Here is a 21,986-nt window from a genome sequence, read left to right as displayed (position 1 = left end):
ATTGAAACTATTCTTATGTCGTGTAGTATATGAACTTTCTGTAATTAATATTTCAACGCTTGGTACCATTTTTATTGTAGTTTATTTTTTTATTGCTCATGCTAAAATAATGTCTCAAAACTGTTGCAAACTCTTATCAGTTAATAATTTAAATCTTCTTGCAAACAGCATGGTTATTTACAGAATAATTTCCTAGTAATGTTCCCACCTGGTCTATTGTCAGCTCCATCGGGACCTAGCATGTCCTCGTCAAAAGAAATGTCCATTCCCACATCCTCTGGTAGTGATCTGTCAAGGAAGGATATGACACCAGGTCATTTGTGCCAAAAGTGGCCATCAATTCATTCTCTGTTAGCCTGATCGTTTATGCTTTTGAGTAACAACTAGGCTATCCACTCCCGCTTAAAATATTATTTTAACTGAAAGTGAGTATTTTCAATTTGAATAAAAAGGGTTTCTGTTCAAAGAAAATAAAACAAGAATTGCTGTTTCAGGAATTGCATTTCAGGTAATCTTCTTGTACTCTGTTTAATTGTGCATTAACTTGAGTCAGTAATCCTATAACAATTTCACCGGGGTGATCAGTGAGACAATTAATCTCCAAACTGCTAACACCTCTCAAGAATTAGAGTGTGTGTGTACTCTCGTTCTTTGCTTCTCAACCACTTGTGCATCGCAGACTGCTTCTAAGTGGGTCGCAAACCCCAGTTTCCCAAAATAATTAATATTACTACTTGAGCATTTTTCCCCGTCTCAACATCAACATTAACACTTTTTTTTTTTAACCTTATGTAATTTGACTCCGGTAAACCAACATAGTGTGCTTGCAAAATAATGAGTACCGCCAATCAAAAATAATTTTAATTTACACTGAGAACAAGGCAGCCGGAAAGTACGTTGAGTGCAAGAAAGTGAGTGCTTTTGCAACTGTGAAGACCCGAGGAGCGCTGAGATCTGGAAAACTAAAAGCAGTAAAAAGCTAAAGGTGTAAGGAACAGTTAAGAAATAAAGTTAAATTAAGTGTATCTAAAACAAAAGAAAATACAAATAATTTAGAATTAATTAGTGAATTAAAAAAAATAAATAAATGGATAGTTTGGGACTGACCAAGAAGCTGCATCACCATCTAATTCAGTGACAGAGCCAGCAGAAACCGAAGGCATCACGAAAAATAAAATAAAAAGCAGTGGGCCTAAACATAAATACAACAAATTGTATCTTCAGTTGGGTTTCACTTATATCGGTTCCGAAACTGAACCCAAACCGCAGTGTGTCATTTGCTGTGAAGTGCCTGCCAATGAAAGCATGAAACCATCAAAATTCAAGAAGCATCAATAAACGCTACATCTGGGTGATGAGGGTAAGCCTTTGAAAGGAAATTGAAGCAGATACAAACACAAAAAAATACGGTTAGCTGCGCTTCTCCTGTATCTCAGAGTGCTTTGAAAGCTTCCTTTCTAGTTTCGCAGGCATATATGTAAATGTAAGAAAGCCCACACGACAGCCGAAGAGTTGATAATACCAGCTGCTTTGGATATGTGTACCGAAATGTTTGGTGAATTTGCTGCCAGGAAACTTAAATTTATCCCGCTATCAAATGATACTGTACACAGGAGGATAACAGACATTTCAAAAGACATTAAAGAGTAACTTGTGAATTTTGTGACAACGAGCAAGTTGTTTGCCATTCAAATAGACAAGTCGACAGATGTAGCTGACTGTGCCGTTTTTATTTGTGTACGTACATTACTGCTGCAATGGTGACTTACAGGAGGATTTGGTGTTTAGTGCAGAACTCACAAACGGGCTTAGGCTCAGAAATTGCATTGATTTATAATATTAACATATGTTATTAGTATATGTTAAAAACTACGGCACTATCGACTGTGTGTCGGTAAAAAGGGACAAAATTAGTGAAAATTTACTCAAATTTGGTTCGGGTTTTTCAATGTTACTAATGGCTACCGCTAAATAAGCAATGCATATTATACATACACGCATGCATATATATATGCATCACCAAAACTACTGTAGGCATTGGGGAAAATTACATTGGAGTAAATGTAAAACACATCACATAGATATATAAAAGGATATGTATTTGTTTTATTGAAAGATATTATACAGGTTGTCAACTTCAGTGTTTGCTCAGTAAGAACAAACTACTACATTCTTTGAAAGGGTTCTAAAAAAATCAGTGTTTGTGGTTTTGACAGTAGGCTATTAAACGGCAATTCATATTTAGAAGTTTGGAAGTTGGAAAAATGTGTGCTTTTGAAGTTAGTTGATTGTTTGATGCATTGGGAGGTGACACGGTAACCCTTTACTGTACTTAATCTATAAAATCAGATGAGACTTCAAATGGAGTATTCAAAAAACAAAAACCTCACAATTACATACAGTGGTAGCCAGAGCCCCTGAGCCAGCTATTTAAATGTTGTGATACTGTTGCGGTGCGACAATGTGAAAATGTCACAGCTTTGCAATCCTGTTTTTTCGGACTAAATTAAATCATTTCCCAGAATGCCATAGCTATCCAAAGTATTGTACTGCAGGTAGTATATTGCTCTCATAATGGCGAGAAAAAGGCAATTAACAAAGGAAGACAGACAGACCATTATAACCCTTAAAAGTGTAGGTCTTTCCTTTAGAGAAATTGCAAAGAAAGCCAAGGTGTCAGTGAGTACAGTTTCCTACACCATCAAAAGGCACTTGGAAACTGGAGGAAACTCTGACAGGAAGAGGTCTGGCAGACCCAAAGCCACAACAGAATCAAAAGACAAGTTTCTGAGAGTCAACAGTTTGCGTGATAGGCGGCTCACAGGACAACAGCTTCAAGCACAGCTTAACACTGGTCGAAGTAAGCAAGTCTCAGTTTCAACTGTGAAGAGAAGACTTCGAGCTGCAGGTTTGACAGGTCGAGTGGCAGTAAGAAAGCCATTGCTAAGATGGCAAAATAAGAAAAAGAGGCTTGCCTGGGCCATGAAGCACCGCCAGTGGACTACTGAAGACTGGAAGAAGGTCTTATGGACCGATGAATCAAAATTTGAAATCTTCGGTTCATCACGCAGGGTTTTTGTACGCCGTCGAGTAGGCGAAAGGATGGTTCCTCGGTGTGTGACACCAACTGTCAAACATGGAGGAGGAAGCGTGATGGTCTGGGGCTCTTTTGCTGGATCCAGAGTTGGCGACTTGAGTTGCACCCTGAACCAAAACTGCTACCACAGCATTTTGCAGCGCCATGCAATACCCTCTGGTATACGCCTAGTTGGTCAGGGGTTTATCTCCAATCGTTTATTTGTTCTATGCTTTAATTTCAGAGTACATTGAGACATTAAACTGTGTAAATTTCAATAAAAACTGGAAAAATGGAGGTGTTCTAAAAATTTTGACCAGTAGTGTGTGTATATATATACCTTCACATGCTTGTCATGAAAAGTTATATTGTATACAAAATATTTGCAAGATATGTTTTCTGTATTTCCTACACAATTTAGATGAGGAAACCTGCGTTTATGTGCTATCTGATTCAGTGCACTATAAAAATAACTCTTGGAACACTACATTTCATACTTTAATAAGGAGGCGGGGTCAATGCTATGTCTGTGTAACCATCAAAACTAATATCATACAATAGTTAAACTAGATAAACAAAATAATACATAACATATAATGAATTACTGCACTCAGTACAGTTTTAATTCTTCTGTACATTGTCGACTTTTGAAAATAAATGATGAACATGTATTTACAACTACTGTAGAGTGCATAAATACCGTAAAAACTGGTGTATAAGTCATCCGTCCCCGCCCCCCCCCCCCTTTTTGAGACAACAATTTCAGGAAAAAGCCTATAGGTCTGAGATCTAATGATTCTTTGTTTTAGATCTTCCTCACTCCCTGCGAGGCAGATGCATAAAGGGAACAGAATACCCTGGACTAAATGGCACAACAGTTTATTCCCAGGGTTAGGTGGAAGTCAGCCATCTAGAAAGGGGGCAGAGCTACGGTACACAAAACCAATGACCCGGAAGGGGAAATGGCGTGGCATCCGCAGATTGGAGGAGCGGATGTGCTTGTTGACCAAGGGGTCATGGGTGATGTTATAAAAAGGGGACGTAGTGATGTGATCTGTTCCTTTGTGAATGGTTACGTTAAATCACCAGAAGGAGAACCTGTGCTGTGAAACGTAAGTTTTGTTTGTTTTTGTTTGTCATTAATAATACTGTTTGTAATTATTTGGACGGCTAACACAATCTGGAGCTATTGCCAAAGGTCAGCACTAAACCCTGATCAACAACACTGCACTTTTGTTGTCACTAAAGAACTGTATTCACCACGAGCACTACAGCATGCACTGTGGACGGGTGTTTGTGTTTGTGTTACGTGTGGGTGAACTGAAACGGGACTGTTATTATTTCGGGGCAAACCTGCAGATTATAAATAAGCAATACACGCCGCTGTATTGCTTCATTAACATTGTTATTATTTACTGCTGTTAGCCATCAGGCATTGGATTATAAAATTAAACCTTCATTGCAACTGGATTATCACTGTTTGTCTGATTATTGATCACCTGCACACTGTTAACCACTTTGCCACAAGGTCACACCGGTATATTAGTCGCTCCCCCCTTTTTAGGACCCCCTCAAAATACCTAGAAAATAGACAAAAAATGAGATGAGAGCAGGACATTTATTTATTTGCTCTGCTTACTGTTGTGTGTATACACTTTTTCTTTTTTTTATTATTATTAGGGAACGTTTAGCTGAATAGATTGTTGTTCAACTTATGTCAAAATTTGAGATGTTACCAAATCGTGCAGTGCAATATAACAAATACTTTAACTCAATGTAAGCTTTGCACTTTTGGTTATTTTACAAGCGTTTGCGTGTGGCATCCTTTGGCAAAACACTGTGTTTCAGTAGTAATCTGAAACAAAACAGTTTCTAGTTAGATAAGGCCCTCTAGCGGTTAACAATCCATTACGCATTGACTACAGTTTTACCGCTGAGATTAACATGTCATATTTTGACATTTTCATAGCTGGCTTTGAATACCACTGTATTGCCATCCTGTTCAAAAAACTTTGTTTTTCTTGGGTTTCTCCAGGCAAAAAGGAATATTATGAAAGCCAATAAACAACAAATCAGCAAAAGACGGGATACTTTAGACATACAGTAATCAAAACAGGACAATGCATGGCTTCTGCACCTCTTTTCAGAAAGTAATAAAGATAATAATTACTAGGAACTATTGTCATTTATTTAATTTTTCATTGAAGCACAATTACACAATTAATTGATTTCAGAACAAATTGAACCCCACCCCCACACAGGCTCCATGAAACATATTGCAGTATGTCTGATGCAGTAGCAATAGTAGCATTCTAGTAATATTTGTTACTTTTGTATGTGACTATTACTATTATTTTGAAAACAAACAACTAAGGTAAAAGCACAAAAGACATGCAAATGCTCTGCATTTAAATACAGGTGTTTTCTCCTGCTTCCGGAATAATGTTTGGATTTGATCTCAGACATTGCTGGAGTTAAATTAACCATCCAAGCCCTGATAGAGGGAGGAGAAATCAAGGTCAGCACTACAATTTTCCCTTTCTAGTGACTTTAGGGAAATCCTTAATCCTTAACAATTTTGATTTGCAGCAACATATAGCAGTCTTTTTTAATATCTTCAAAAGTCATTCTGTATCAAAATATTCTAATCTGTCATTTTCATATTTTCATGATCAAAATTAATCCATGATTCAAAAGCAAGTCTAGCTGCATACAATAGGCACCAACATGAAATTAACACAGCTGTCTGATTTTTAACAATGAGAAATCAGACTTTGCATCCTGCCAGGAAAAAGCAGCTCAAATCTAACAAATGCATCTGCACTTTCTTCCATGAAAAAGACCTTAATTAAGCACAACCAAGTTATGCAAATGCTGAACAGGCAGACTTACCACTTTTAAGGCTAAAGAAGGCTTTTTCCTGTTAGTGCATGTGATGCTTTTGTGTACTTTCAGCCTCTCCTGATGTAGCAGCTCAATAGAAACTCAGTTCCTCCACCATCTTGTTGGCACGTGACTCCTGCTGCATCTAAATAAGGACGATCACCTGCCTCCAGACAGCCCTTGTACTAGAAGGCTGTATGGCTGTTTGCTCAGCCTGTGTTGATGAAAAGGCTCCTGAATGGCTGGCTGTACAATGCCCTGGAGGCCTGAGTTAGTCCTCCTGAAACAGCCTCATAAACATTCACTCGCTGCTGATGGACAGAGATTACTCAGTTCAGCTTTTGTTAAAAACAGCCTGACAAGAGAAGGCTGGGAACTGTGTTTGGTAGCCTAGACACAAAGGCAGAAATTAGCAATGCAAAACCATATACACAAATCAACTCCCGACTAGATAAACAATAAGAACTGAGTACTTTAAAGTCTTCTGTTTCTAAATAAAGGGATCATTAAGAGTTTAAACCTTAATGAGCTATTGAAAACAAAATAATCTCCCATTGCTACTAATTGTACTCATGCAGTTTGTTTTTGCTTTACAAATTAACATTTGCATTAATGTGCTGCAGTAAAAACTTTAGTCCCGTAATACTCCACAGGTATTAGTGCTAAAAATATGTTTTAGAATGTAATGTCAGTATTTCAGAAATTTGGTAAACATGTCCAATTACCAAAACTAGTATGCAAGCTGCTTTACTGATAGAATTATAATCACTGTTCCAAAACTTACAGTAAACTTCTATGTAAAGTAAAACTTATAAGATACTCAATCAGACAAACACTTAGGGTAGTGTCTTCCTCAACCTTCTATGTACATTTGGGTTCATACTGTAATGTAATGCACATATATTAAATAATGATGTGATACCACGGTTACTCAACCAATAAAGATCCTTGATTAGACTTAACCATGCACCCTGGCCATGGTAAGGGAGATACTCAATTGTCCAGGTTAAAACATAATCTATCTATGCACATAGGAGGAACAAATGAATATGCAGTTTAGCCAACAAAACTACCTAATGAAGGCATATTAAAAGAGCAATTTTTTTTACTAAAGAAACAGTGATTTGGCTTATACTGTCAGAACAGTCCTACAAGTTTGTATCCTTGTTAACTTGTCAGAACTACACTGAAATTGATAGTTTGGCAAATTGCATTACATTACCTATAAAAATCACCTCTGTGCATGTGTTAACCTAAACTGTAAAAAATATTTAAATACACCCTATACATTCTACATTCTTCCCCCCCATAAAATAAATGTTGTCCCAAACATTTACAATCTCAACAAATCCTCTTTTCCCTAAAACATTTTACAGTATGCACTGTCTTTTAAAATATTGACTATCCATACTTGGTGTCTTCTTAAACAACAGTCCTTAAGACACCAGAAAAGTTCAGTACTTGGTCCATTTCACACTGTAGAATTTGCCTCTCAGATCCTATGGAAATAATCCTTTCACAAAGGTGTGGAGAACGCTGGTTCCTGAACTGACAGAGTGGCCACCTCTGTACCGTATTGTCTCCTTAATGTCTATATACACTGTAAGGATGAGCTGAGGAAAATGTTCCTACATTTCTTTTAATTATTACGCTAACCTATTAAAACTAATCCCATACTGTAAGTAACTTTTAACTAATAGAATAAAGCAAATGTAACCTTGCACAACTCTCCTAGTAATGCTACTCAATCTTCCTATAACTAATGAACTGCTTTAAGTGAAAGTGTTGGTAGGGAACTGTTTGATAAGGATATGGAGTGAGGTACGGTACAGGAAACTCTGTCTATTGATACATGAATAGCTGGGTCCCAATGTCTGTAACTAGGTCTTCCAAGCTGATCATAAGTGAAGAGTTGCCTTGCTCTCCTGTTCCTGGTGGGATAACTTCTTTTTTGGTCCTGTGATGCTTGGGCCTCTTCATCCGATGTTTCTGAAAGTACTGCAGGTTCTGTGATGTCATTATGGCCGAAGCCCTCTTGCTCTTCTGGACTACTTTGGCTGTTGCATTCCACAGGGGGTGGCTCTGAAATGTTGTAGCCATTTCCACCTCCTGGAGTATGTGCACTAGGATAGAATAAACCTTGCATCTCACTGAGTTCTACTTGATTCTCACTGGTAGATAGTAATGGGACAAAGCAATGCGTGTATACAGAATCGCTTTCACTATCAGTAGTGTCAGCCTTTTGTTTGGGACAATTCCTGGGGTTCACATGGGCTTCTCTGGTATTTGGTTTCTCTGACCTCCGCGCAGTTATCTCTACAGGCAAATAATCACATGGCAGCAGGAGAGTCCGGTGCAAAACTCTTTTTCACCCTTTGGTTTTAATTCGTAAATGGGGCTTTCACCTTTTCTATTGACAACTATGTATACTTTGTCTTCCCAATGTGATCTTAGTTTTCCAGGCCCTCCACGCTCACTAAGGTTTTTGACCAAGACTCTCTGTCCCCTGGCATAAGAACAGTACCGTGTACTTTACGATCGTAGTAGCGCTTACTACAGTCAGCCGACTTCTTAGCAAACTGGGAGGCACGGTCATAGGCTTCCTGCATCTGTTGTTGCCATCTTTCCACGTAATCAGCATGATTTGCTCTAGTTGATGCCGGATCAGGAGAAAGTCTGAAAATTGGTAACCATGGAGATCTGCCAAAGAGTAGCTGGAAAGGCGAAAATCCTGTGCAACTGTAGACATAGATTACCTTGTTAAGTGACTCCTTCCAATTTGATTTTTGGACCTCCAGTAATGTCCTCAACATAGCTAGCAGAGTCCTGTTCATTCTCTCAACTTGCCCATTTCCCTCAGGGTGGTATGCTATTGTCCTTGACCTTGCAACTTTGCAGTAATGTTGGAGCCGATGAAAAAGTTAGTTCTCGAACTAATAATAAAGCCTTCTGGGGAACCCAAACCTCAAGACAAAATCATTAATTTTTGTTGGCAGCAGTTTTCCAAGATTTATTAGTCATCGGGTAGGCTTGCACAAACCTGGTGAAATGGTCCACGATTACAAGAATATACTTATAGCCTCCTCTGCTTTTCTCCAGGTGGAAGAAGTCAATTGAAACCAACTCAAAAGGTTCAGTTGTGATGATACTGGTAAATGGTGATTTGACTGGTTGATTAGGCTTTTTGTGTTTGACACACCTGCAAACTTTAGAAATGTAATGCTCAATGTCCTGTTGCATATGTGGCCAATAGAACCCTTCTCTCGCAAGTGAAACTACTCTCTTAGCTCCTAAATGTCCCATTTCTTCATGCAGCTCCTGGTAAACCTTCTGCCTGAATTTCTGGGGCAAGACAAGCTGAAATCTTGTTCCAGTTTTGCACCGCAGGACACCGTACCCATCTCTATGTAACTGATTCCATTCCCGCAGTAAAGCTATGGCCTCCTTAGATTCTTGTTTTCTTTCTCTCTTATTTGGTCTATGACCCAGACTTTTAAATTGAAGAACCTTACTGATTGCTAGATCGTCTTGCTGAGCTATTTGCAACTCCTGGTAACTTAGAGGTTGGAGAGTGACATCGGTGTTGTATTGTGAGAAAGTGCAGAAGTATTGGAGGTAACAGCTGTGATCCAGGCAGTTTTTCCACTGTTGTGTATACTCACAGCCCGTGTAACAGCAATGATAACATTGCTGGATCTTTCTTCTGTGCACTCTAACATATATTCTTCCATGTCCACTGGCATTCTTGAGAGAGTATCAGCATCAATGTTATGTTTGTCGGGTCGATACTTAATTGAAAAGTTGTAATCAGCAAGTTCCGCTACCCATCGGTGTCCAGTAGCATTGAGTTTCGCTGAAGAAAGAATGCATGTCAAAGTGTTGTTGTTGCCAAAAAACTCCAATTTACCAGAACGCAAGTGATAATTTTTCTCAGCAAGAGTATGTGTTCTGGAACCATAAGCAATTACTTTAAGTTTACTGTTCTGTCGTTGACAAAGCACAGCACCAAGTCCATGGTTTGACATGTCCACATGCAATATGAATGGACGTGCAAAATCTGGGTAAGCCATCACTGCTGGTTGCACTAGACAGTCTACCAATCGGTCCAGGACAGTCTGGTGTACTGTTGACCAGGCAATGGGCTGGTGTGAAAGAACCTGGCCTGCTCCCCTCCCTCTTGTATGCATGCGCTTTTGGTTTGCTCCTTTAACCTTAGGACTGACTTTATGATGCAGTTCAACAGAAAGTATATCATACAGCGGTTTGGCCATTTTAGCAAAGTTTCTGATATACTTTCGGTCTTAGTTTAGAAATCCGAGAATCTTGCGAAGTTCACCCACTGTTCTAGGTGTCTTGTCTCTGACAGCATGCACAGCTTTGGTGTCATTTGGGTCTATCTTGTACCCCTCTTCTGAAATTATCATCCCCAGGTACCTATCTTCTCTTTTAAATAGTTCACATTTCTCAGCCCTCATTGATGCCATAATTCTGTAGTCTTTGAAGAACTTTTCTTACGTTTTCAACATGGTCTTCAAATGTCTCGCTATAGACTAAGACGTCATCGAGATAGGGTACACAAATCTCATCCCTCCAACCTTCCAGACACCCCTGCATACACCTTTTGAAATGCTGCAGGAGCATTCCTCAAGTCAAACGGTATCCTTGTCCATTCATAAAGGCCCCATGGTGTTATGAAGGTTGTCAGGTGTCTGCTTTCTTCCTCTTAAAAAAAACTTGATGGTAAGCCTTACCCTGATCTAGGACGGAAAACCATGACTTCCCACAAAGACTATACAAGATATCCTGGGTCTGTGGTATCGGCTGTCTGTCCGGGATAGTTCTTATTCCGCTCTCGGTAATCAATACAGAGTCTCAAGACAGTCGTCCTTTTTGCGGACACAGACAATGGGTGACGAATATGGAGAGTTGGACTTTGTTATCCAGCCACGTGCTATTAGGGCCTGCAAATATTCCTTTACTTCCTTGTACAATGGTTTAGGCATTGAATTATAGGCTTCCTGGACCGGCTGCAAGTCCTTTAACTTTATTTGCATTTTTAACGTGTCGATTTTGCCCATATCATCCTGGTTTCGAGAGAAAGCTTTTGACTCTTGCTTCAGCATACACTTGACAGTCTCTCTCTCTGTCACATTCAGGTGACCCAGGTTGACAGGCGGCTCCCAGTTTTCTGTGTCGCTCATAAATCTTGTGCCCTCTCATTTTGACTGCGTTCCAGGAAGAGAATTTACACTGCTTTTCTGTAGTAGTGTGCTTACCAGAGGCATTCCTCATTGTCTCCATATCAATGGGGAATTGTGACCTGATCAATTGTAATTTCCCAAGCAGTGTTCGACTTCAAAGTTATATCATGCCTTGTTGGGTTGTGAACCGGGATAGTTATTGAGCAGGTTGGTCCTTTGGGTAGTCTAATGATCGCTTCTTGGATATTAAGATCTTCCAGGATGCACTCAGTTTCATCAGGTTCGAAGATTGTTATCATCCCTTCTGAGCCAATGCCAGTATTAGCCCAATACTTTACACAGGTTGTTTTGCCATTTGGAACAGTCACACTTCTCTTTCCAACTTTGATTGTGCACAGGTCTTTGTGTGTTGCTATTTTCAGTTTTAACTATCTCCTCAATAACATTATAGCCAGTAATGGGTGTTTCAAGTTCATGTACACTCACCAAGACAGGCACAATCAAGGCACTGTCATCTTCTTCTAAACGGAACTCAATCGGGATCCACCCTTGAATGGAATTGTTGTTTTGCAGCTCTGATGTCAAGCCCCTCTCTAACTTCCAGAAGTTCTTCCAGTCTATGAATCTGTAAATGTGGCAGGTTTTCCCTCCACCAACAATCAGAAACCATACACACTTGTGATCCTGTATCCCAAAGTACTTTAGTTTTAACGTCATTCATGAAGCAGTGAATGGTGCATTTGCGTCCAACTAAACTGGTCATTCTCGTAAGCTGTTTGAGGGACAAATGGCAGCTATATGTATTTAAATTAATTACTTCTGGACTGTACGTGGTTTACTTGTATATTAGATGTAACTTGCTTGAAAGCTTTAGGCTGTTTGGCAATCTGCTCGTTTTGCTGTTGTAGCTGGTGGGACTATGTCTGGCTCGGTCACTCCTGGTCCACCCAGGGTGACTGTCTCTTGTTTCCGAAACTATCGAACAACCTCTAGTTTTCTCTTGCTCGGCAACCTGATTGAAAATGCTCAGCACTCCCACATCTACAACAGTGGCTACACGTCTGACCTATCCCTGCTGTTCTGCAATTAGGACAACCCCGTTCCCACCGTCTTCTTTCTTGTCTTGGCCTTTGCTGAAGCTTGGGCTGAAAACAATTTTTAGGCACTTTTGATTGTTGCCAACTCAGTCTTTAATTCGTTTACTTCGGCAATGCTAGCTTTCAATTCAGCAATTTCACTGAGTAAGGTATTACTCTTGTTTTGTTCTTTCTTTTGAGGGGGGTTCCGTCTCTTCTTTGCAGTGTCGTCTTCGTTGGATTTCGCCAAGCTTCACTGTCTTAGAATATTGGTTGCAAATTTGTTGCTTCTCCAGTTCATTACTCATAGCAGTATTCAGTCTCTCGAACAACACTTCACCTGAAACCTGAGTATCAGACAAATAGGGTTGCATCACGACACAAATATTACCACTTTGCAGTCCCGTGAGTACAGAGTGGAGAAACATGTTTTGTATGAGGACTGGATCATACTTCATACCGGAATCAGCTTCCTGTGAAGCAAACAAAACCTTCTGCCTAACCTCTTGACCTCCTAACTAAGAAATCCTGAGGTGTTTCTCTTAGACCTTGGGATGCACTGGACAGTTGATGGTAAAGCTCAGTTTCATCCTTGTCCTGATAATACGATCTTAGAATTCTTTGCAACTTAGCTAAGGACACATCACCTCTGCCTTCTAAATAACTCCTCAAGCTTAGTGAAGGGTTAACAGCTCTGACCACTGCTTCTAAATCTTCCTGCTCACTGTAGCCCTTCTGCAGACCACTCTCAATCTGATGGGCTAAACTGGTAAAACTCAGTCTCTCTTTCTGGTTTTGGTTCCCAGTTTGTCCAGATATTTTAAAGTCTTTCTTTGTAGACGAGTCTGATCCATTTGTTGGGGTTTGCTTACCAGTTTTCAGTTTAGTTTTTAATGCTTCCATTTGCTTTTTAAATTGCTGTTGCAACAGCTGTGCCAGTTAATCCCAAATAATCACACACATCTTTAACATGTTTCTCAGGTAGCTTGTACAGAAGGCCTCCCACTTCTATCTACATCTCCTCTTCATTAAACAACAGTCCAACTTGCTTCTCTGGTATTCTTTGCAATTAAGGAAACTGTCTCATTACTTCTTTCCCATTAGCCTTTTTAACCAGCAGAACGCTTTCTGTTATTTAACTTTCACTGTGGTATTTCTGAAATATCAACTTTACATATATTCAGAACTACTGCAGGGGACTCACTGTTCCAGCTCTTAAGATGGCTGTCTGCACTGCTCCCGTGTTGTCTAGCTTCGTCTCAGGAGGAGGCTCTACATTCCGGGCCACACTCTCTCTTTCTCGCTGCTCTACTGTTCCCGGGTAGCCTGCTCCTTGCTGCTGGATAGCCAAATGTTACACTCACAAACTGGAGTGCATTGATGTTTAAAACATGACTCGTTTTTATTCTGTAACAGAGTGTGGAGACACGAGTTACACACTGGCCGGAACGAGTATAATTAATAACTCAAGCTCACACTTCTACTTATACATATATAGCACATTCTTCACAGAGAATCATTCCACATGGGCTCCAACAGTATAAGGTAGGATTACTTTACAATTGTATGAAATCACAAGCCAGTATTTCGAGTACAATATAATTGAAATTATACATGAAAGTACAACATTATGCAAAACTAAACAGTGTCTAGAATAGAAAACTCATGTTTAATCAGTGATCGCTACGACCAGGCATTTCTAGCATCTGCCAATTACTATGGAACCTTGTGGCAATGTGCCCCGCCCCTGTGTGCATTTCTGTGTTATATGTTACGTGTGCTGTGTTAATGTTGGTGTATTGTAGTTGGCTGCACGGGATATAAATGGGTGTGTGCAGCACGAGTTATTTAAAATGTATAATTGTATTTAGGCACGGGATTGCACTTCACTTCACGTGCATTTAAAGTATTTAATATGTGAGCACGAGGTTGCACATAATTAATTCACGTGCTGGGATTCAAGTGAATAATGAATTAGTAATTGAATCCCGGCACAACAGTATATATAGATGCACGTTTCATTCACTCAGGGTTGTGTGTTCGGTGAGTGGAGAACGGGTGTGGAGAGGAGAAAGTAAAGTAAAATAAAGTAAATTGATAGTTGTTTAAACTCACCGTGTTTGTTTGTCTTAGTCCACCGTTTGTTAAGTGTTAGTCCGTTTTGTTTGTCTGTCTTATTTGGCCTCATGTGCCGTGTCCTGTGTTTTGTTCAACTGTTTATTTATTTGTTTATTAAACACTGAGCGCTGCCGAGACTCAGTTTCACTCATCACCACTGTCTCTCTGTGTATTCATTTCCTGGATCTGATGGCACCACTCAGTCAGCCGTGTGACAAACCTATAATTCTACTATTAGAAAATATAACATTGTTTTATAACAATGACTAATGCTTTTTATAACATTATTATCCAGCGATTATACAGACAGTAACTATATCAAACAGTATTGAGTAATTTTATAACTTCTCAATATTAAATGAAATATAGTAATTATCTGTAACAGAGCGTGGAGACACACGTTACACACAGGCCGGAACGAGTATAATTAATAACTCGCTCTTGACCCCTGAACTCAGCGGTGGATTAAACCATGACTCAAAACAAGAAAAAGATAGTTGGTTTTTCAGAACTGGGTCATTCCATTAACTTTGTTCCACAGCTTTCCTGTTTATATAACGTATAACGTGACTATTTTGCTATTAACTGTAACATTTAAATTTAGGGTGCTACACTCAGGAATAACTAGGAGAAATTGCATGGGGGTATAGTTATACACATGTAAACATAGTACTTAGTATATTCTGAAGAAGTACTGTACAGTAGCTGTAACCACCTGAATTCACAAACCCACGATGCAGTTTATCAAACATTTTTAGTTTTAAACAGAAACTTAGTAAATACAATCTGTATGATTATTTTACAAACACATTTAGATCCATGCATGATTTGCATTATGCAAAGTTTTAGGGAAGACAGGGGGAAAAAAAGTAGGGTTATCTACATCAATCTGATAAGGGAAATACTGCAAAAAAATAAATAAAATAAATACATTCCTGCTGCCATCTTTGGACCATGGTAACTTACATATTCCCATGTGGCTTTAGGTAAGGCACTTGGGTGAGCTAATTAACATTTTCATGTGTAAGTGACCGTTGATTTTACGAGCATTTCCTTGATTCTCACGGGTAAATGATACCAACCTCTTATGTAAACTGGCCCTTTGCCTTTAAACCATAATCTTGGAAAGTCCCTTATGTACAGAATATCCAATCAAATAGTGGTAACTAAGCAAAGTTATTGCCAACATTTTGTAAAATGAATATATTTACACATGCTTGGCTACTATATGAGCTTCTAGTCCAATCTAATGCATCAATTCACAAAAGATATTTGGTCAACAAATCCCTTAACCTCAATGATTCATTTACTTTTAAATTAACACAGCAAATTAAAAAAAAATCTTTCCAATAACAGTAAATATCACTAGGCACAAGAAAATGGTTCCAGTGAAAAGTAAACATTTGTTTAAAAGTGTTTTACTTTAATAAATGAGCATCAGTTTATTAATAAATATAATAAATATTGATTAAAGTGTGTATTAAATAAAACATTTCTGTATATCAATTATACTAACATTATTTACTATTTCACTCATGGACATACATATTTAAACTTAGTAAATTACATAAATAAATCTGATAAAAACTTTAACTTTAATTATAGATCAGTCATTTTTGGAATAAATGTTCACTTGAAAATTGCCAGATACTGTTTTATGCAGTTTGAAAAAACATGCTCTGAAGTTTACTATTTATTTACGGCTATTGGTTTTAGGTTTTGGCTAGAATATGTGGATGTTTCCTTTGTCCCACACATCGACTACTGCCCATCGGTAAACACGCCTGTGTGGCAGTTGACCACGACAGAAGTTATGCATCCCGAGCCAAAGGCGGGGGCGTTAGTGAAAGGCAATGTCAACTGCCAGTCTGCCACACAGTAGCACCTTCATCGAGAGGACACTCGCTAATAGAAAATGATTTTGGTGGATAATAAAATACATTTGGACCAATTGTGTCTTTGTTCAGGATTTGATATGAGCTGAGCTTTCATTATGGCAAGTCAAAATGAAAAAACCGGCACTTGTGCGGATTGATTTTAAGTTTGATTCACGGGTGAATCCATCTGGTAGAAGCCCACTAGAGCAATGTGGAAATAAGTTTTGGTTCACATTGTTGGCATGTCCCAGGGTTTGGTGTAGTCTCCACCATCCCCAAACGATAAAGTATGGAAATCTTCTGATTGTTCCAGAATGACGAAGATATGTAGATTGTTCTCTAGATATATGTATACTCATAAGCAAACTGCACAAGTGCTCTATTTGTTACCCAAATTAAATGAAATGTGTAATCACAGCTCAAGTACTTGCATATCAAGTTCACACAGGATACGCCAAACATCAGGGGAATGCTTCTCTGTTAATCACATACTGAAGCTCTTGTGCTGCTTAATTAAAAGGGCATTGCTTCTGCACTTCATTAGAACAGAACATACTGAGGTTTGAGGATACATTTTAAATACCTCCAATATGTAGCACACACATCTGTTCCTAAAGTAACTTATCAACGTGTTACACAATTAGCATCCCTGATCTTTATTCTGTAATATATAATAGATGCATCTCCATGTTGCAAGTTTAAATGACGATGGGCAAGGCTGCAGATCTAACAGAATGTGAAAGAGGACTAATAGCAGGCACTCTGTTGGCAGGTCATTGTGATGCCAGAACAGCCTAAATGACTGTTATTTCACAAAAGCACATTGATGACTTTGAATCAAAAGCGCTGTCCCCTTCAGAACAGACTTTGCTCCAAATGAATTAGAGGCAGTAATACATTCATTTAATTGTTCTGGGTTGTTTCTAGTATGGCCGTTGTCTTTTCATTATTTTTGCTGTGCTGTGTACCTTGAACAAGATATCCAGCTGTTCTTCCTACCATGGAATTTCTGCTGGGAAATACACAAGACAAATCTAAATGTCTTCCCTGTATGTGATAAATAACCCATTACAGATGCTTTGTTAAATTTGACTGGCCAAAATACAATCACTCTAGATGGACAAAACATACTTAAATGTACAGTAGTCCTATTAAAATCATACATTTTGACACAACATCTGAAATAAAGTTAAACATAAAATAAAATGAAGCTTCATAATAGTGTGAACTAGACAGCAAGTCAGATATATGAATTGCCTCAGTAGTGTTTGTGATTGTGATGCAACAGAGCTATGTTAACAGAAATACAATCTGTCTACATGCTTCCCTAGCATTATCAATGTGTTGTTTTGTTCAAGGCCACTAGAGGTCCTGTCTGTATCACAAACAGTGCACCAAATTTAATTTCATTCACAAAAATAAGTTTGCCAATTAGCAAAATGTTTATTTTTTTTAAAGATTATGCAGATGTATTATTCAATTTTATAGATTACCTTGATGGTAGTATTTTCAATTACAATCCTTCTCTAAAACAGACACTTCTACTGTATTTAAAGGGATTCTTTATACCATTTACATTTGTTATTCATCATTTTTCAACCACAAAAAAACAGAACTTCTAAAGTGATGCGGGTTAAAAATTGACCACCTGGATGTGCAGTTGTAATTGCTACCCATTCTGAACTGTGATTATATAGAGAGTGCATTTGCGAGGGGGGGGGGGGGGGGGGGGTAATAGAATCCCTATAAGCTTAAAAAAAAGATTGTATTTGAAGAGGAAATGTAACCTTAGACACATTCCTAGCCAACACCAAAAAGCTCTTCAGCATTCATGGGTGACATCTAAATAGCTACCAGAAAACAGAAAAATAAATCCAAACAGATCCTATTCACCATCAGCAACACAAAAGATTAGATTGCTGTTTTAACATGGTGTTAAAATAATGCATTAGCTAGCAAATGTTTTGTTACGGTTCACATTCTCAAGGGAGTGTGTGTTTGTAAACAGACATTAAAGGCATTTGTAGGCTTCTGATGGCATGGTAACTATACATTAAAAGAGTAAGAGTTAGAGTAGCAGGGTTCCGAAAACGTTAGCGTTACACATACACACGTCTTACTACAACTGTTTAAATAACGTACCTGTCATTTTTCTTTTCATTGTCAACATCCTGACAACTTTTTACACTCATAACTTTAAAGCCTGTTTCAAAGCTCTTTTCAAAATGTCCGCTCTAGTGCTCTGGGATTTGAGATCTGTCCCCTAAATCACTGTGGGAAGTTAAACATTTAAAAAATACAGACGGTATAAATCCCTTTAAGCTTAAATAAAATTGATTTTGAAGAGGAAATGTAACCTTAGACACATTCATGTTAATAGCCAACATCAGAAAGCTCCTTAGCTTCAATATATGTGACTAGTTCTGAGAAAACTCAATCCAAGAAGTGGGAAATGATTCTAAATGCCCTGTTTGTTTCGGAATTACCGTGTTGCAGAATGATATGGTGCCAGCAACAAGGTTATGCTAAACCCTTTATGGTAACCTTGATCTTCATCTGCACTGATTAATTGAGTAATTGAGACTTATTAATGATTGTATAATTGGTTGTACAGTATAACTCAACCAGTTCAATGTAATAAATTGTATCTACTCTTAACAGCCTGATAGCTCAGACTGCTGGCATCCTATCACTGGAGGAGGACCGGGGATATCTTTTTCAGAACAGGTCAAACATTACCTCGTAGATATAGATTTTCCAGTTGGCATTCTTACTAACAGTCAAATAAATGACATACAGAATTGTCATTAAACACACTGTGCAGAGAAGCACTGTGAACTAGCTTTAAATAGACCTGTGTACACATAATGCTCGTATTGATCTACAGTAGTATTAACCATTTTATTGCTGAGCCTAATTGGCTCAACAGAAAAAAGCATGTTTGATATCGTATAGTTATCAAGGTGATTTAAACTATAAGAAGCAATGTGTTGAAAAAGATCTTTAACTTGAGTTATATTTTCCAGTTTCTGAATGTAATAAATGTAACTGGATAATAATGTGACTAAAGCATGAATATAGCATACATGTTTTACCTTAAAACTAATGAAGTCATGCCCTATCAATACAGCAGAGCAGGCATGTTATTTATTAGTTGAACACATCAAGGCTGATCTTGTGCACACATAGGGACTACATTTTTGTTTTTTAAAAGCGTGATTCTTCCTAACATACAGCATCTGTCAATATAGCGCCTGAGGGGAGTTTTTCATGAGGATGCAATCTGTCATTTTGCAGTAAAGTAGTTAAAGAATCTGCTATAATACTGTGTACAATATGTTATTTGACAAGTAGGCCAAAACTGTATATTTTGTTCAAGTACAATAACTTGACTTAATGTTAGATTAAAAAAATATATATGTTTTTCTTGAAGTTTTTTTTTTTTTTTAGGATTGAGCTCACTGTTTCAGCTAGTGTTAGAAACATTTTCTGACTATATCTCACAGGATTTATTTTGTGCATATCTTTGCTGTCAAATCTCTCAACAGGCCCTAATTTTACTTTCAGTTTCTTAATAGAGGTCTCTACTTAAATTATATGTTGTGCATATCCTAATATCTCTTAGCATCTTCTAGAGAATACATCAACAAGAACCACATGCATATGTATTATATCAAGAAGGAGCTTTTCCCACAACTAGTAGATTTGATATTTACGGAGTTACTTACCTTTACTCTGTGTATCTGTATCCAATTGACATACCCGGAAGTTTAAAAGGCATATTTGCTCTATGCTCACTTTGTTAAAGTGGGAATATAAACTATGACGCATGTTTAAAGTCTAAAGTCCTTTCCCTATAATTCTCTGTTGCAGTGACATATCTAGGGTCAATATCTTACATCTATAATAATAAAACATTTACCCTGATGCTGAAAGACAAATAGATTCAGCAAAATACCCAATATTTTGGTAGTGTACATTTAAATCCAAGTTTTACTTCCTGTGCACAGGAAACACATTTTACATCTCTGTTTGTAAAATACACTTTTGCCACCTAGTGGTTAAACTTCATAATATAAACGACCTGCCTAATAATAGCAGAACAGAAGGAAATAGTTTGTGCTTTAGAGTACATTTCTAATAACAAGAAATACTGTAGAAAAAAAACTTCCTGAAGATTTCCTATTTTACTAAAGTGGTCTTTAGATGTTTCTAGAAATCTTTTACCAGCTATATTGTAGCTGTCTAGAGAGTCTTCATCAAAGACAACATAAAATATATCTTTCTGCATTAATATCCGACAAAGGTATACAGATGACAATAGCCTAATGGCTTTTCTACACAATCTGAGGTCAAACTAAAAATAATCAAAAAAGTAAAGTAATGCCTACTCAGTGTTATGCTGTAAGAATAGAATATAACGTATGGTTAAATGTTAGAAGTTATTTATGTATCCACTTTTCTACAGTCCTTTCAAAAGGGAAATCGTTTTTAACATTCATCTCATACGCTCACAAAAATATCACCCACAACTATAAAACACTCAATAGTGGTAGATGTACTAAAAAGAAACTTCTTAATTCAACGACAAACGTTTTCACTGCTGTCTGTGTTTCTTTGTCTTTAATGTCTTACCTAAATCATAAGCATAGAACCTTCCCTGGTGTTTTACATACAATATTTTCATATAAGGAAACACATAGTGAGACTGAAATCCACTGTATGCGTTTGATTTTCACAACCTCAAAGGGTCCCATTTTAATGATCTAAACAGTTAGATCAATCACTTTATATTACTTGAATAAACATCTTTAAATAAAATTAAAGCAGTCAAGCAGTCACTGAATGAATCACTGACCTTGAAAAGTCTTCTTTGATGTCCTTCACTACATCCTCTGGGGCTGATAAGCAAATCTTTGCCTTGGGCTCCTTGCACAGAGGTTCATGGGTGACATCTAAATAGCTACCAGAAAACAGACTATTTAATATTGTTTTAACATGGCATTAAAGTAACGCATTAGCTAGCAAATGTTTTGTTATGGGAGTGTGTGTTTGTAAACAGACATTAAAGGTATTTGTAGGCTAAGACATTAAAGGTATTGGTAACTAACAGTAAGAGTAAGATTAGCAGGGTTCTGAAAAAGTTAGCATTATACATCCCCACGTGTTGCTACAACTGTTTAAATAACGTACCCACAGTTTTTCTTTTCATTGTTAACATCCTGACAACTTTTTACACTTACAACTTTGAAGTCAGTTTCAAAGCTCTTTTCAAAATAGCTGCTCTGGTGCACTGGGGTTGAGGTCCTCTAAATCACTGCAGGAAGAGCAATTAAAAAAAAAATAACATAACAAGTGCCCTGGCTTTTCTTTTCCATAACACATCATGGATCGTTATTGCTGTGTTACCTGTTTGACAATGTGGGCAATCCTTACACTATCAGTGCACTAGAGCAGACATTTTGAAAAGAGCTTTGAAAAATACTTTAAAGTTATAAGAGTAAAAAGTTGTCAGTATGTTAACAATGACAAGAAAAAAATTGAAGTATATTACTTAAACAGTTGTAAACCAAGAGATCAACAGATACACTGTGATTATTCAGTACCTGTGAGGTACATTTGTTTTTACCACAGTGCCAATCAGCCTGCAACTATTTGTTGTTGTTGGGTTATACCACAAATACAAACCTCTAGAGGATAATCCCAATGCTAAACTTAATGTTAACCTGTCCCCAATCTAGTGTCACACTATTAG

General features: G+C 37.8%; 1 protein-coding gene across 12 annotated transcripts in view; it reads right to left on the bottom strand.

The window, feature by feature from the left end:
- Positions 1–21,986, bottom strand: part of LOC117421070 (uncharacterized) — a 137,452-nt gene that overhangs the window by 20,616 nt on the left and 94,850 nt on the right. For all 12 annotated transcript variants that reach the window (XR_009328908.1, XM_034922324.2, XM_059025463.1 and 9 more), the window contains exons 9-10: positions 21,090–21,194; positions 209–288 (exon numbers count right to left, since the gene is read on the bottom strand). Coding sequence is in view for 11 of the 12 variants with exons in the window: in XM_034922324.2 (XP_034778215.2) it covers positions 209–288; positions 21,090–21,194 (185 nt within the window). In the remaining variant the exon portion in view is untranslated. The remainder of the gene's footprint in view (positions 1–208; positions 289–21,089; positions 21,195–21,986) is intronic.

This window comes from Acipenser ruthenus, chromosome 1, assembly GCF_902713425.1.
Source record: "Acipenser ruthenus chromosome 1, fAciRut3.2 maternal haplotype, whole genome shotgun sequence".
In the NCBI taxonomy this organism is placed as follows: domain Eukaryota; kingdom Metazoa; phylum Chordata; class Actinopteri; order Acipenseriformes; family Acipenseridae; genus Acipenser; species Acipenser ruthenus.
Note: the sequence above shows the minus strand (reverse complement) of the source record. Positions and strands in the feature narration are given on the sequence as shown.